Source organism: Aptenodytes patagonicus, chromosome 18 (assembly GCF_965638725.1).
Source record: "Aptenodytes patagonicus chromosome 18, bAptPat1.pri.cur, whole genome shotgun sequence".
Taxonomy (NCBI): domain Eukaryota; kingdom Metazoa; phylum Chordata; class Aves; order Sphenisciformes; family Spheniscidae; genus Aptenodytes; species Aptenodytes patagonicus.
In genome coordinates, this window is record NC_134966.1 from 11,915,979 (window position 1) to 11,933,534 (window position 17,556).

The 17,556-nt window shown below is 40.3% G+C and overlaps 1 protein-coding gene across 2 annotated transcripts in view; it reads left to right on the forward strand.

Annotated features, from left to right (window-relative positions):
• Positions 1 to 15,713, forward strand: part of LHX2 (LIM homeobox 2) — a 51,261-nt gene extending 35,548 nt beyond the window's left edge. For both annotated transcript variants that reach the window (XM_076355236.1, XM_076355235.1), the window contains exons 4-5: positions 7,145 to 7,350; positions 14,838 to 15,713. In XM_076355236.1, coding sequence (XP_076211351.1) covers positions 7,145 to 7,350; positions 14,838 to 15,125 — 494 coding nt within the window. In that variant the 3' untranslated portion in view covers positions 15,126 to 15,713. The remainder of the gene's footprint in view (positions 1 to 7,144; positions 7,351 to 14,837) is intronic.
• The last annotated feature ends 1,843 nt before the right edge of the window (positions 15,714 to 17,556 follow it).

Here is a 17,556-nt window from a genome sequence, read left to right on the forward strand (position 1 = left end):
AGCACTGCTCCTTGTGTGCAACAGGAAAGCGTTTGGACAAAAGAAAATCCTTAGATCTTGATTTTTATTAGAAAAATTCAAGGCTGAGGTGGGGTTGACTTCAGACTCGAGTTTCCCTAAGCTGTGCGCTCAGCCGTCCCGTTAGACCCTGGAGGCGAAACTCGTTTGCCTCTATCCTTGTGCTGCTTCAGTATCGTCTGCACGGCTCCGCTGTTTCGAGCATGTTTTCTTTTTTAACCTACGAAGTTCAGACATGTCCCATAGGGCGCAGATTTGCCTTTAACATTTTTTTTCCCCGAGAGGGCGTTAGGTAAAGGCCAAGTTTGCTGCGGTTTGTTTCGAGCCGCACCTCTGCGCGCCCCGCCTGCCCCGGGCTCGCAGCACCGGGCTGCGCTGCGCTTCTGCCGTTCCGCCTCGCACAGAGGGGGAGAGGCTGCGGGGGGGGGAGAAGGTGCTGGGGGGAGACCGAGGGGAAGCGCAGTGGTGGTGGTGAGGGTCTCGGGCTGTACTGGTGATCTTCCAGCACCGAGGGCTTCGGGTGCGGGGGAGGTGACCACGCCGGGAGGGTGAGGCTGCGGGTGTTTTGCGCCCAAAGACAGAGTAACAATAGCGGCGAAATTGAGTGGTTTGCACTGAAAATGGCAGGGAGAAAAGGCGCATCTCTAACTGGCAAACGCACCTCGGCAACAAAATTGCCAGCTACTATTGGTTTAACTAATTGCTGAATAATTTGGAAACAGTGCAAAAATCAGTAGTAGTCCCAGTGGTGAAGGCTGATGAAAGGTGTATGTAGTGTTCTCGCGAGTAACAGTTGAGCTTTAAAACATACATAAAATATGCATCTTGCCCGTTTCGAAACGTCTCCTTTTCGGAGGGATTAGATTTTAATTGTCCTTCCGCTGTCTCCCTGTGCAGGGCAGATGTTCAGATTCAAAGGACCTGTAAACTGAACCAGCGGCATCTGTCCTGGATGGGAGTGCAGCCTGAGAAAGTCTTACTGTTCCCTGACTTCCTAAATAAACCGTCTTTAACTGTATTTTTAAAAATTCGTTTTCAAAATAATTGCCCTCCGATTTTTTGGTCTTCTAATTTTTGTTTAGAGCCTGCAACTGAAGCTTAAGAGATCTTCCCTGAAGAACCTTTGGCTTCTTTGCTTCAACTAATTTATCTACTTAACTATTTACTAAACCAATAATCGACTAATTTATACGATAGTAAGTGCCGTTGGTCTTGGAAATCAGACAAGGTTGCCCGTTGATGTAAAAGTTTGTAAACTAGTAAATTATTGCAAAGCCTTTGATTTTGTGCCTTTTAAAGGGAAACCGTTTAAAAGTGTGATAGTTTCTCTTTTTATTTTTAATGGAACTTGTCATTTCCTTCTCAGAAATGCACAATATTGTCCTCTGAGGGGATCTGTTGCTGGTAATTTGTGTAGAATACTTTGTGTAAATAAGTCTCCACCCAGAGGTGGCGGGAAAAGGGGGGACCCGTAAACTTAGGCAGAGTTGAGACTGGAATTATTTCGTAAATTGCAGCAAATATTCATCTGCAACACGAATTGGGCTGGCTTTTTTTTCTTCTACTTAAACGAGACTCCGTTTGCACGGGGATGATGGGTTTTGGATGTGGATAGAGCCTGACAAGTGGAAAATAGCTTAGAAGGATGCTGAAACTTCAAAAAGATCTCTTTTTCTTTCTTTCCTTTTTTTTTTTTTTTTAAAGTGTGTTCCTGTGATCGTAATTTCTTCTTTCACTTGTTGGAATGGAGTTTGATGGGGTTTTTTAGGTCAGTAAATCAATGGCTGAAAGCTTGCTGAACACAGAAGCACCTGTAAAGAATTCCGAATACTCCCTTTGTGAATTAGACCCCAAACCTCCCACAGCCTGCTATATTTTATTCATTTGTATCTAGTCTGTCTTTAATATGAAGACGCTAAAATATCCTCGAAAATGCCAGATGTATTGCGCAGACTGGGGGCACCACGACCTGATAAAATACCCACGGTCTGCGGCGGCCGGCCCGGCAGCACGGGCGCTCCGTCCCTCCCCGCCCTGCCACCCCCCGCCTCCCCCGGCAAGGCTCGGGAAAGCGCCGGGGGCCCTTTGGAGCTGACCCTCCAAACGGGCTTTGTCAAAAGTTGTTTTTTTTTTCCTGACAAAAATGGGAAAAGCCTGGAAAGTTTTGAAGAGCGATTTTCTCTTTCTCTTCTCGTTTCCCCCGGGACTAAGAGCTCAGAATAAGCTTTCCTGTGATTACAGTTGCAGAGCGAGCAAACAGGAGCCGCAGCTTAAAAACGATGTCTTGCAGCGATTTCCTAAGAAAAATCGGAGTTCCCTCCTTTCCCCTCTCCTCCCGCTTCTCTCCCTCCTCCTCTCCCCCCTCCGACGTGGTCACCTTTCGGGCTCCCCCGGGCGCGGTGCATATGGCCCCTCCCCGGGGGGCAGGGGTTGGGGTCGGGGCTGGGGCAGGGAGCCGGCACTGCTCGCTCCCCAAAGGGCGAGCGGGGCCCTGGGAGCGCTCCCTCCCCAGGGAGGCTGCCGCGGCGCAGGGCCGGGGGGTCCCTCGGAAGAGCACGGCGGGGCGAGCCCCACGGGGAGGGGAGAGGAGCCCGCTCCGGCCCCCCTGCCAGCCCCTTCCCCCGGCCCTGCAGCCGGCCCGGCGGGCAGCGAGGAGCCCGGCTCGGCCGGGGCTGCCCGGGTTAATCGTGGCGCTCAGAGAATTACCGCGCACTCGCACCGGCTATTCAGCGCCATTCAATTGGCTTAATTGAGGGGAAAAACCCTCCGCGGCTGGCTCCTCCCGCACAGCCCGGTGCCCGGCGGCAGCCCGGCGCGGCCCCTCTCCGGGCCCTTTGTTCTCCCGCCCCGCCGCAGCCCCGTCCCGGGCCGCTCTCTCCCCCTGGGGGCACCGCGGCCGCGGGGGGGGCGGCCCGTCCCTCGAGCAACCCCGGGAGGCAGCGGTACACGCAGCCCTTTTGTCCGAGGCGGCCGAGGGAGGCCGGAGGAAAGAGGGTTTCTAATCCCAGCTCGCCTCTCTCGTGGCCTTGTGATGCTCAGCCTGGAAGATAGTCGCTCCTTAAGACAGGCTTTATCTCCCTCTTCCTAGAAACACCTCTTGAAATTTCAAGGTTGAGGCAGTGCTTTCTGTGTCTGTTACTCCGACGGCTTGGTGGGGGTGCCCTACTTTCAATGCTGCCAGGAACCTCAGAAGCAGCGAGGGGTACTTTGCCTGCTCCAAGCTTCACCCCTTTTAATCCCGGTTGTGGTAAGGAGTTCAGGCATCTGCCTTCTCCAAGTGTCTTCTCCTTCCACTAGGGAGAAAGGCTCCGTCTCTGTTCCTGTCCCAAGTACCATTCAGAGGGCTCTGTCTGACTTTTGTCCCCTTCAAGGATGCGGGTACCACAAAGTCCTTTACATGCTCCTGCCAAACAACAAATAAGGCTGCACCCCTGCCTAGTCTAGTTAATCACAAGTTCCCTCTCCAGGCAGCAGAAGGTTAAAACACCCCCTTGACTCTTATTACAGAAGGAAAGGGGTGTATGTTCTGAGCCACTGAATATAGAGAGCTGATGCATGCACCAAATGTGTCTCTTGTTTCATCATTCTTTCAGAATCAGGATTAGTTTGCTTTCTTTTTGGGTAATTTAACATGTCAAACACAAGCTACTAAGAACAAAAGTTCCCCCAAAGGAAATTCCTCTTTCCCATCATCTTCATGTGCCATAGACTCAGTGACCTACTAACTGCTAAGCACGTGCTTTGCCCCGAATCCCGATGTGGGGCGAACTGGTGATCTGAGCATGAAACAGTGCTCCCAAGCTTTCTTCTTCAAATAGTGTTTGTTATAAAGATAACAGCACATCCTGCTTTACACTCGTGTTGCTGTTTTTAGAGACGGTATTATGCATTATTCTGCAGAGGATATTTTGGTCACCAATATCAAAATATAATGTTATAGTCTTAGTTTCTAGTGATGCTCTCCGTGGACATCACCATCTTGTGGCCAAGTGGACGTTTGTATTGTGGTGCTAATAGAGGAGGCTGTAAGAGCTGGCCACTGGTGAGACCAGCTGAAGGACGGGAGGGCAATGACCTGGATGTGGGGACTAGGGGAAAGGCCCAAGGGCCTTGGAAATGTTCTAGGGTCAAAAAAGAGACTTGGCACCACTTCAGAATTTCTTTTATCACAAAATAGGAATGAAACATCAGTGAATTTAAGACTCCTTTATTCGACTGGAGTTTTACCAATTGTATTTCTGAACTTCCAGCAGGAGCCCTAGATACTGCAATTGAATGGAAATCTTACGTACGGATAGTTCAACAATTCCTTTGGGAGATACACAGGGACACCATGAAGGAACAGGGAAGAAGTGCCTGAAAAACAGAGGGTTGCGTGAGGAGCATGTACAGTGTTAGTCTTACTCCATGATGCCTTTTGCAGAAACTCCTCAGCTCTTAAAATCTCCACATGCTTACACCCTTGGCCTGTTCTGAATCTCTGTGCCTGCAACGCCCATAGACATTTCAGATTCTGTGAGAGATGCATATAATGTTAGACCTAATATAATAGACTTTTGGCGATGGTGCCAAGCACCACAACCAAATATGAGATGGGAATTGGCACTAACTAGGAATATTTATGTCATATCAGGTGATGCCCGGGGGTACCCAAACCACTTGCGCAAGACAGTGAACAGCAGACACCCTCGTGCACTTTCAAAATCTGTTCTATAACTTTCTTCATAGAAAAGGACAATAGTTAGCCAGTCTCAAATGGTACATATTTACTGTAATACTGTAATTTTAGTATTTTTTTTATTTAGTAGATGAGGAGGTAAAATTATGAGAAATTCGAAGAGTAAATTGTTCATTGTCCTGTCAGGGCTTGATGAAAAGCTGATACCCTCATTCCATTCTGGGAGGGTTTAGAATCACTTTTATTTCCTTGGATCCTGAATGTATCTCATTCTCTACGGAACAGGTTAAAATCCAACTACTTGCAGCCCTAGGGTTTGTTTTGTTGCATATTAACATGAACAGCCCTCAGTCCTTCAGACAGCTATTTTGATGCATTTCCTCCTAAGTTTTGCCTTGTTATTTCTGGGAGGATTTGAAAACATTTAAGATAACACACAGAGGTCTTTTCCACTACTAATATCTAAAATTCTGTAAGTACATTTTAAAACCAAGTACTGCTTGGTTTTGCATTTCCATAATAGAATTTGCTATGAGCAATATCGTTTCAGTTATTCATCCCAGTATTCTTCACAGCAGGAATTGTAGCTATGAAGGAGGCTGGAGCACATGGGATGACCCCAGTTTGGCAACTAGATCTCAGTTCTTAAACCAGAAAAAAGATTTTGCTACATTCCATCCAGCTCCATTAATACCGCATTTTTACTATCTCCTTTTATGCGTCTTATACCTTTTAAATTCAGGTGCTTCCAGTCTTTCCACGCCACAGGAAAACAAGCAGAAAGGCTTCTTACTGCTAGAATTTGGCACAAGATACTTAGGTCTGGAAAGGATTTATACAAACGTACACACATGCATGCACACATACATACACATTTATATATACAGTACAATTTTTTTAAGCTGTTTTTTAAGTTATAGGAGTACAGAAACACACAGAAAAGTTTGAGGCTTCGGACACTTTCTACATATCTATTAAACAAACATGCTTTTGGTCTTAAAGCTGAATTTTTGCAGGCCTTGCTCTATACTGTGCCGTATCTTTGTAGAAGTTTTTGAAAAGCTGAAGTTTGCAAAGCAGCTACTGTACATGCTGCAGAACTGCTGTTTATAGAATCTGTATGCATTTTTACTTATGAGTATGTGCATTTTATGTGTATTTTTTAAAACTGTTTTTAATGCATGCATTTCGGAATTTGTGTGTTTTCAATAGGGCTGAAAACCTCTGATGGATAGCATGAATTTAAAGTAAGACTATAAAGACATGTCTATGAGATGTACTCAGTTGTAATGAGCCAGCAATAATGGACAATTGAAAACAAATCTGTTTATGTGTTTAAGAAATTCACCAATAATTCACATTTTAAAATACAATTTTTTTCTCATTTTTTGCATGCAACATAGAACAGAGATAGTAGTGATTTTTCATTACTTTTAACATAAAACTTATAGGAAATTAAAAGGGAGTTGTAGATATCGGAACAGAAAAAGTAAATTAATGACAGTTTGTCAGAGCTAATTTTCAGTTATATCCCTGATTTTTTTAGTGGATTTAAGCTCGGTCCTTAATGTTATTTTTAGTGTTTTTCTATGGCTTACTGTATGCACAAATAAATGAAAAACAACTTCTGGTCTATGAGATTATTTTGCTTGGCATTCAACATTTAATACTACTTGATAATTATTATAATGTTCCTTGCTCATAGACCTCCTTTTACAGGCTTTACAGTTGATTTATGCAAATGTATCAGTGTCATTCAGCGATTTCAAAAGGATATACAGAATTGATCATTCAAAGTAGTATTTGCAAATACTTTTTTAAAAAAAGGAAATATAAACACAAATAATTAAAAATAACTTTTTCATTTGGCATGCCAGTGATACATTGTATCAACAGCTTTATTTCTTTAGCTAGTCAAATTATAGTCATAATTTGCTGTCTGGTACCCACAAACTTTATTTCTTTTATAGTGTTTCATTTAATGGTCTCTCTTGTACTCTACAGGGTTTAGTTTGATGGAGGAAATAATTATAATTTTAACTGGTCTGTTCCATCGAGATTTAAGCAGACTGTATTGTACAGCTTTCTTTGTACGTTACAGTGCAATTTATAGTGATACAAAGTACATTAAAACACTTTACAGAGTTAAGGACAGCTACTGTCCTGCAAGCAGAAAGTGGAGGAAAGGCAGTGTGGAGACGGAGGGAAGAAAAAAGGAAAGAGACCTGACATTTTAAAAGCCATAAAGAGGCAGGTGAGGGTCCTTGCAGGCTGGTTATTGTAAGGGAAAAACACAAGATGCAGAAATGGAGGGGAAGGCAAGTAGGATTTGTACCAGTACAATACATGCCATGGTATGTTATTTTAATTGCTGCACTCAGATGAACTGCAAACAATGTTGGTCAGAGCGCAATAGATTTACACGCCTTTTCCTCTTGTTGCCTTAAGCTTTAAGTTGCAATGAAAATGATGGTGACCACCTGGATAGAGACCAGCAATATCCCAGCAATCAAAAAACAAAGCGTATGAGGACATCATTCAAACACCACCAGTTGCGGACAATGAAGTCATACTTTGCTATTAACCACAATCCTGATGCCAAGGACTTGAAACAGCTAGCTCAGAAAACCGGCCTGACCAAAAGAGTTCTTCAGGTAAGAAGAGCAGTCTTGTGTCTTGAAAAGTAAATAGAATATCAATTTTATATTTGAAGTGCCATGGATTTTGCTGATTTTCAAGCTTTTCTTAATCGTTCACACCTTCTGTGAGACTTCAGTTAAATCCTAGAAAGTAGAGAAAAGTTATTTCTTTCCTGCTTCCCAAAAGTAGATCACTTGGGTTCTAATTTTTAATGACAGTTGTGAAGGTTTGAGGCCCTGTTTGTTTTCCTGTAGTGAGTTAATTCTGGTGCATGCTTTAGCTTCCAATCTGCTGTAAGAAAAAGTGAATTATTTTAGTTAGTGTGTTCACTGTAAATAGAGAGCTCTTAATTTAGAAATTACTGTGAATGTTTACCTTTATAAAAAATTAATCAGCAGTTTGAATTTATTTTATCAGGACAAGGAGGATATATTTTCTTTCAAAACTGAAGTGGACATAAATTTCATTTTTCAAAGATTAATTTTTTATTCATAGTTCAGTAACTTAGAATGAAAGGAGACTGCATTTTAAAAGTACTTTTTCTCTGAAAGCTGGATTTTTCTTGCTTCAAGGAGATACACTCCGTTTGAACTATTATGGGAAGCAAAGGTGAGAATATTAGTTGATTCAGCTCCATTTTAATTTATAGTTCTGATTCAAGAAGTCAATTTTAATGGGTACTTATCCAAATAACTATACCTAGAGATAAATTTGGGCATATAGGAGCCATGGCATTCCAGGATCTATTGCTGAAATTTTGAAATGGGTCTTAATTGTAGAAAAATGGTTTGTGAGCTTCATAGAGACAGGTACGGCTCAGAGTCAGACTCCTGGGAAAGCATCATGGACAGCTCTCGCAAATTCATAGGCAAGTGGAGGGCAGTAGACAAAAATATTGAGAAAAACTGAATTCACTGGAGAGATTCTGGACCTTACAGTATTAATACCTAACAGAAGAACGAATGAAGGTTTTGCAGGCTTCCCAGTAAAAACTACTAATGAAAAACCATATGTAATTACTTCTCTTGGCTATGTCCTCCATGGTTGGATTTTTTTTGTTCTTATGAGGTCGATTTGCAGTGGTGGAACAGATTCCTCCGATATAACTAGTGCACATCCTAACACTTGATGTAGTCTCTCCCACTGCAGCTCTCCTTTATCCATGCACATGGGCGAAATCACTTACTGCATTTGTCTATCCTTATTTTGACACTTTTCCTTTATTTTACCCTCAGAGTTTAGACACTTCGGTAATATCTATTCTCTCCACTACAGTGCACTCACACCTGAATTATCTGAGAAATGTCACATAGTGCATTAAGAAATGAGATCAGTGTCTAGAAAGTGTCTTTCTCTTGATCATCTTTCTGTTCTCTCTCCTCACTCCACACCAACTTTGACTTCCATCTCTCTCTTCTCTTTTCACCTAATGGGTCTTTCCTTCCATCTTTTTTCCAAGTTATTGTCTCTGTTTCTTCCTTCCTTTTCAGAATGTATTTCCTTGTCTCCAAAACTGGACTCTCTGTCTCCACTACACCTCATTCCCTTTTTCAGTTTCTTCATTGCTTCTGTTTCTGTCTTAAACCTACCGCATCTTGCAGTTTTAAGGTGCTTAATGGTCCCTCTTTTTTGCAGCAGTCCCTTACGATTCCACTAAACTTTTTTCATCGTTTTGGTAACTGTGTTAAAGTTCTTTTACTTTCACAGTTAAATACTCCTTTATGTCTGGGCTTCTTTAGCCAAAGAGTGGTGGAAGGTAATAGTTGGTGGTGAGGATTGTACCCAGAGGATGATGCTGTTGGAGGCACTTCAAGAAAATGACTTGGAGTGATACTTTGTCTAGTATCACTTGAGCTTTCCTGTCTGTTACGAGCACTCTCTACTCCACACTCTTTTGAACTTTTTGTTTGAAAATTAATTTGGGCCATGAAAAAACAAACTTGTTTTTTTTTATTTTAGAAGCTTTGTGCCCAATTGGTTCCTCTCTAACCTGTGAGAGACAATTTTTCAAACACTGAAGTTCACCTATGTGAGTTTCAGGGTTGCTCTTTGCGGGGGAAAACTCTTCATGATGTTGGTTACTGAGATAGTGTCACTTGTTAATTCTTTTCAGCCAGAAAGGTTGGCATTCCATCTGTGTCATTTATTGAACACGAAGTAATTCAGTGACACTATTGACCTAAACAAGCATCATTGGTATTAGTCTGTCTTACGTACCAAAGGCGCATGGACTCCCAGACATACATGCACACTTGCCAGTAGTAAGAAATCTTCCACATTCCCTATGTTGTTATTAGGCGTGTTTGTAAGCTGTTGCATTTTCTGTATGTTCAGATCTCAGTTCAGTTGATGAAGGATTGTGGCTCTTTGTATATCATCAATAGAATATATTTTAATAGAAAATACAAGGCAGCAGATCAGGAGAAACAGATTCTCTTGTTCTGAAACCAGTGTACTTCCTAAACACAGGTAGTAGAGTTCCTAGTGATTTAGGAAACAGCTACAGTGCCCTTACTATATAGACAGTCCCACATAACATGTAATGAGGGTGCTTTGTTTGTAGATGAACTGAGAATTTGGCTATACTCTTAGTGATCTGTGATATCGGATTTGGAAGACCTGACTTCTGTCTTTGCTTTATATACAATTAGTCATCAGCTACACATGTCCAGAAGTGGAATGGCATGGAAATGTAGCATACTGCTTCATAAATTACATTTCCTTCAGTGGCTTTGTAATGCAGACTGTTTTCCGTAAGTAGACACATTAGAATCTAATGTAATCTGATGTAAACCTATTTATATTTTTAACCCCTATTTTTATTTATTTTCATTCCAAGTTAGCTTTATATTTACAATTTAATTCATATACTTCTTGTACTGCAGCTGGGGAACACAAGCCCATTATTGTAAGCTATCATTCATAATTAAAGTGACCAGCTAATTGTGAGCTAACTAACTGGCATAAATATTCCTCTTTTGGGAATTGGTCTTTCTTTTTGTGAGTTTAGAAGGGGAAGGTGGAAGTAGATAGCCCTAAGAAGATATGGTTTGCTAGCTGTAGGTATGTACATCTTCTCTTCCCAGGAGTCTGGAATATGATTATCCAGGGCAAAAGCAGTTTAGGAACATAAAGCATTATTTTTCAGTGGGTGTCTTGTACACTGCTTATTCTTTCTTGAATCACTGCCCAGTAAAGTTGCTATGAAAACCCTACACAGATTACTGAATGCATTTGGACTTTGCCAATTCAGTTTCCAGTAGTCAACAAGCATCAAAATTTTTAGTCATGCATGGGTACCCTGCACTACCTTTCAGTAAAGATTTGCTTTAGGATAGCATACTGCAGAATCTTTACCAAGCCTCCATTCATAAAATATCCCATAGTTCCCCTTTAACTGTGTGTTTAGTAATTACAACAGAGTAATCAGAATGTGTGTACAATGAGTGAACGTAGTTTGCTTTGTGGTGCAACATCCTTTATATTTTTGTTTCTCCACTTACTAGTTAGTAAAATTCAGTAAACCTAAACATCTCCAGGTAGCTGTGTGAATGAGCAAAATTGTGTTTAAAAATTCGTTTCTAGCACAATCTATTCATACAATTAATTTGTAACAGTTGCAACAATGGAGGTGTTACAAACAAGAAAATAAAGTTATCTTATCTAAGGTGATTAGATGATCTCATTCACTGCAGTATCCGAATCCTTTACAATATTTAGCATATTTATTTTCAATACTTCCCAATCATATGGAGATGTTATTTCATTCCTATTTTACTTGATGGAGACAAAGCTGCACAGATCACTGAAGAGATAGCATAATATTTTAACCACAGTAAAAATTATTCTGCCTAGCTGCTGAGTTTCCAGCTACAGGCATCCAGCCCCGCTAACCAGAATGTGGTAGCATCAATGGTGGGTCTCACAGCTGCTTTTATTTTTCAGTGGGAGTTTTGGTCCATATTTTCCCCTTTGATTTGAAATAGCTCAGCCTTATAATGATACAGTTGGACAGAAAACCACTAAATACTTCCCAATGATTTTGTTTATTCCTTAGTACTGAAGACCAGATTCCTAATTGTGTAGTTGATGTGAGATAAGTCCTTCTGGAACAATTCTTTCAGTTATGTATGTTTGGGTTATTATTTCTTTACTTTCCTGTAATACCATTACAGGTGCAGGGCCTGAATTGCCAATGCGAGCGTGCAGCGCTACTGCCATTATGCATGGGCAACCCTGACTTGCCAGCTCTTACACGCTACTTTGCACAGCTATAAGTAACAGCACGGGGCAGTAGAGAAGCAGGCCTGCATTCCTAGAACTCAGAAAACAATAGTTTTAATTATTTCACTACTCTTCAACATGAAGTCTTTGCTGAATACTTTTGTATCTTAAGTGCATACCAGAATATCACTATTGTGATAATTATTTTATGTTATCCTTTTCTGTCATGAGACAAGGTATTTTCAGAATTTCAGCTAACAAATATTTAGATGCCTTTTCAGTAATAACATGAATATTTATTATAGGACAATTTTGAAGAGCTTTATAACCATTAGCTGATTAACATTGACACGATCTCAGTGAGGAAGAAAGTGAAAGTAGTCATATTATCTCTGTTTTTGAATAATACTTACAAGGTTATGGAATATTTTCTATATCTAACATGAATTACCACTATTAAAGAGAGAATGAACCATCTTATATGTGCGGCTCCTGAAAGCAGCATTAATAGTCATCGGTAAGGGCATCTGAGCACAGGTTTTCATATTTAATGGCAGATAAAGGGGAACACATAAGCACTAATAATCTTGCTCACTTTTCTTTACATACTACATGTTTCAAATCGCAAACAGAAGCAATACCGTAGAGTCTCTCACCCTACTAATGTTAAGGAGCAGTTGGACTTTTAGCAACAATGTAAATGAACAAAATAGTTATGGTGCCTTCTACAGTTTTACACGCTTTAAGCAAGAAAATTGTTTTGTGAATAGGAACGGAAATGTTACTTATATTTGGGACTACTGCATATATAAATATGTATATTTTTAATAAACATAAGTGTGAAATTATGCAGAAGTATGTGTATATGCAACTGGACTAGTGGTTTTGTTTTAATTATTACGTAACCATGGTACACATACATATCAACAGTGGCGGTCTCTAAACTTCCATTTCACCTTCGTATGTATTATCGTTTTTACAATTGCTAGAAAGTATATTAAAAAAATCAAAACCAAATTACTTTGTGGGACAAATATAAATTATCTCTTACTGAAAGGTAAAATATCCCATAATTGTTCAAATTGCTGTTTTCTACCATTCCTAACTAGTTGGTGCTTGAGACTTTGCGGCTTGAATGAACAAACTGATTTGCTTCACTTGCATCCCCTGCACACGAGGCTCCTTGCCTCACTCAGAACCACGCGCACACACTTCTGTGCCTCCCGTCTTGCATGGAGAGGACACTGGTTGTGAATGTATCAGGCAAAAATATCACATTTGGTTTTGCCTGTTTTTGACCACATCGCTGTCCTTTAACAGGTTTACCACTATAATGGACTATGTTATAAAATCACGAGTATATTTTTGCCAGTGCTAGTTTAGGAGATTTTTGTTTTCTTGTCATACATGAAACTGATATATAGCCTTTAAACTAAGTGTTTTAACAAAGGGAATGCCAACATAAACTGTTTTAAAATACTAAGCTTTCAGAAACAAGGACCTGTAGGGATGCGATTTATGCATGGCCCATGAATGCAGCTCCTATGGCCACTGCTAGAATTTGTGCCTGAGGATTATTTCCTCGTGGCACTCCCTGGAGAGAGTGCAAGAGAGAGGGTGCACACCTTAAAGACCCTTGGTTGGGGAAGAAAGCTTTCCAGAAAAAAAGGAAGAGTGCTCAATAGGGGGAATTGGGGTCTGGACCATCCATAGATGAGAAGAAAAGCAGTCAGAGGAAAACCAGCTGAGACATGTTCATCAGTTCTAACTGCGGCTGGCAAGCTGAGAGTGCAAAGACAGCACCTTACAGGACTGCTTGTATTTACGAATCACTCCTCTGTTAGCGGTCTGGCTTAAAGTGGATCCTATGGCAGGGGCCATGCTGTTTCAGAGGTAGAGGTCTGAATTTCTGCACAGGTTGGTGTGGCCTCGTGAGCTCCACACACTCAGTTTCCCTGTACAAGCCACAGAGGAGAAATCTGATGGAGATACTGTATGGCTATGCAGATCCTTTCACTTGCTCAGTTCCTTTCTCCGACAGATACAGAGATGATGAGGCTCATTGCATCTGGAATGGAAAGACTGGGTCCTATTCCTTACAGCAGGTCAACATGAGGACAGGAGGATCAGGATTGAGTCCACAGCAGGTCAACATGAGGACAGGAGGATCAGGATTGAGTCCATTGTAAAGAATGTAACAATGACAGAAGGCCTTCTGATAAATAAACACAGTGAAATTTCAGCTAGTTTGTAGCAGTAAAATTACCTGGTATGAAGATATATCAGGTTGAACACAAGGTATTTAACGACATTTTCAGATTTAGTTGATGTAATATGCTGTACCTAGGTTTCACGCAAGTTTCACAAACACATTTTATTTTATCTATTTTCAAATAGGTCAGAAAAATATTTTATCTTTAAACAAATCCTGCAGACAGTGGAGAGCATTAACTTGGACCTAAACACTGAAATTTAACTGAGAAAGATGAAGTCATAGCTTTTGTCCTTCACTCATAGATAATAAATAATGCAAGAAGTAGCAATCTTGGAAAAATTTCTGAATGTGGATATAATTTCTACTGAAATGACAGTTTTTAATGCAATGTGGGTCTTTCATACCATTCAAGCCTCTTTTCCCAACATCATTCCAGTACTGAAAACATTTGAAAAAGGAGACTGGCATAAGCGAAGGGAGCTGAAGCATTTGAGAAAGAAGAGTAAGAGAAGAGTAAGAAAGAGGGACAGTCCTTTTAGAAAAGCGAGAGCACTGCTGACACTGGGACATGGGAAAGTTCCTGGGAGAGCTCTCAGGGCCCGCAGAAAGGCAGGGTGCTGTGGTCTGTGTCACTTGCTGCTTACAATGGGAGATGGACTTGAGATACGAGGGTGCCGAAACTCATTATTTTATATTCGTCAGATGCTTGATGTCTGCCTCATCCAGACAAATACTTCTGGGATTGAGGGCAATTGAGGATTCATGCAGGCTGCCAAATTTCTAAGCATCTTTATACATAGCCTGCACAGAAAGACTCCCCTCCTCCATCCTTGGTCCACTCCTGTCCCAGGCAGACTGTTCATACAGGATTGCAGGAGGGGGAAAGAGGAATGCTTTACAGGTGTGCAGAGGACACTTGTCATGACTGGGGCTTCTTTTCTAACATGTTACCAGTAAAGACATCTTCCATAGTTCAAGCATTGGTGAATTTGTGAGTATGCTTTTGCTTTTTTAAACAATGCAGCTCTTTAAATGCTACCCTGTTATATTAAACTATTTCAGGTTTGGTTTCAAAATGCTCGAGCCAAATTCAGACGGAACCTCTTACGTCAAGAAAACACAGGGGTGGATAAGACTTCAGACTCAACACTCCAAGCAGGGACCCCATCAGGTCCTGCCTCAGAAATATCCAATGCCTCCATGAGTCCATCCAGCACTCCCACTACTTTAACGGACTTGACTAATCCTACTATGCCTACTGTGACATCTGTCTTGACGTCAGTGCCCGGAAGTCTTGAGGTTCATGAATCTCGAAGTCCTTCACAGACAACTCTTACAAATCTTTTCTGATGACTCTTTCTTAATAATTTCTTTAAAAAAGAAATTATTCTTAGTTGAAATTCCAAGTGTATTTTAATAGAGGCTTTGAGCAACTGACTAACCACAATTAGGATCTCTCCTAAAAAACAGAAGGAAATGTAGTGTTCTGGTATTACGGAGTATGGACTGAAGAATAACTTGGAAGATCTATTGCAACACAACATTTGTGTAACTGTACAGTTTTGTGGACTGAGCAAGGGAAACAGCAATTAATTTAAGTTGGCTAAAGCTTCTGTATTTTCAAAGACTGCCATGTGCCTTATATACTGTTTTATCTACATTCTTCGGATTTCATGTCCACTTCTCTCTTTTTCTCTCTGTATATTTATGACCAGGGCAAAAATGTTAAGAGTTTGTTACTTTGAATAGTCCTAAGCCTTTCATTGGTTGCTTTGTTGTTTTAGAATTTTAAGGTCGAAGTCTGTTCGAATACCAGAATTTGTAAAATCTAACCAGTAATAAAACCACTTATGGAAACTACTTGGTAATGGCTGCAGTTACATTTAACATTAGTGTCACAATCAAGGTAGGCTGATTGTATTTAAAAGGATTAGAAAACTGCACTTCAAACACAGTATCTGCCTAGGATAAACTCTAAATATGATGTATACATTCCTCCTGTTCCTGAAGTGTATATGGGTGAGAAATCCAGCTTGTACAACAGTCTAGGTATCTTCATTATAGAGAAATAAATAACTGTTAGTTGCAGGTAGAAATTATCAGATAATGTTAAAATTCAAACAGACAAACTATACTTCACTTGGCTGCGTGAAAGAAACTTGACTTCAGCTAGCATTTATGAAAACAATCTTGCTTTTGTGCAAGAGATGGCTTGTCCCATTCATGGAGGAGGCAAGCGGGTGTCTGACTGCGTGGCCACAATCAGTCCGTTACAGAGGTAGGCACTGGGTAATATTTTCCCTAGGAGAAAGACAGAAGTATTTCAGGTTACTTTACAACACTGGTGGGCAAAGTCAAGGCAAAATTATGTTTTATAAAGTCACAGCTTTACATTTTTTGTAATGCTTTGAAGGAATAAAAAGCCAAGGAAGAATATGATATTATCGATACTAATAAAAGTGGTTATTCCTTTAATGATTGCGGACCTTTCAATACAATTTAATTCCTTCTCCTCAAAAAATCTGTGCAGAATATAACTCGTATTTTGAGGTTTTTTCCTATTGCTTTTAAAGATGCTTTTCTGTAATTAAAGAAATACCTCAGCAAAGTTTAAATATGTATAAGAACAAGTATACACTATGCTGTTTGCCCAGTAGTTTTATAGATTTGGAGTGGTACATAAGATGCATATGGTTGTTCCTTTTCAAACCTGTTACAATCAGTTTATTTCAGTCAAATGTTAGGTTGTACGTGGCTAGCTCTCCAAAACTAATCCATCATTCCCATTGGATCAAAATTGCTAAAAGATTATTCCAAATAAACAGCAAGATAGGTGCCAAGATTCATGTTCTTTGCCCTTTTCAGTGCATTGAAGATGATTTAGTAGGCCAGACTCTTTGGTAAGATTGTTTTGGTTTTAAAAGCGCTACATTTATTCAGCTTTCTCAGCTGAAAATTTGCCATTCTTGTGCAAGCCAAATTCCTACAGAGATCAGTGAGAGATCTCAGAGCATGAGGACTGTGGGACAGAAATGCTGACATAATTAGGTCATTTATTAACCTTTTTTACACTTCAGCTTAAAAAAACCCACAGGTGAGTTATCTGAAAAGCAAGATAGTCTCAGAAAATCATAACTAGCTAAGATCTGTGAAAGGGATTACGTTCTGGTCACTAAAACCAATAGGCTAGCATAGTTCATTAAGTTTACATACAATGATGAAACATTAAAAAAGAATTTGGGTTGAATTAATAACTGTTACAGGTTTGTCCAAGCAATTTTCCTATAATACAAATGTCTAATAAGGAAATTGTGCTGGTTAGTGGACTGTAAAAGAGTACATATCTGCCTTTCAAAGATATTCAGACACAGAGATTCTGCTGTATGTAATGTTTTGTTCATTGTCAATTACCGTGGAGATTTTTTTTTTTTTACATGCTTAGCTGGATCTTTTTTTAATTTAAAAGGCAATGTTGGTCCACTGTTAAATGGATACAGCCCGTAATTAGAAACCCTGTGTATTAACCTGTAAACAGTTTTAAAAAACTGAATCCTGAATTCTTAAGTGTTATGGCAAATGTAGTGGATAACAATTCAAATGGTTCTTTAAAATTGCAGTGCTATTATTTGCGATCTTGTATTTTAACTACCTGAATCCACATGGATGGAAATACCTTTCAAATCAATTCTCAATATTGCCTTTTCAAATAACTGACATTTATGAAGGGGAATACTCTTGTGTTAATCTTATCTAAAACCTATAAAAGACAATTAGAGAAATT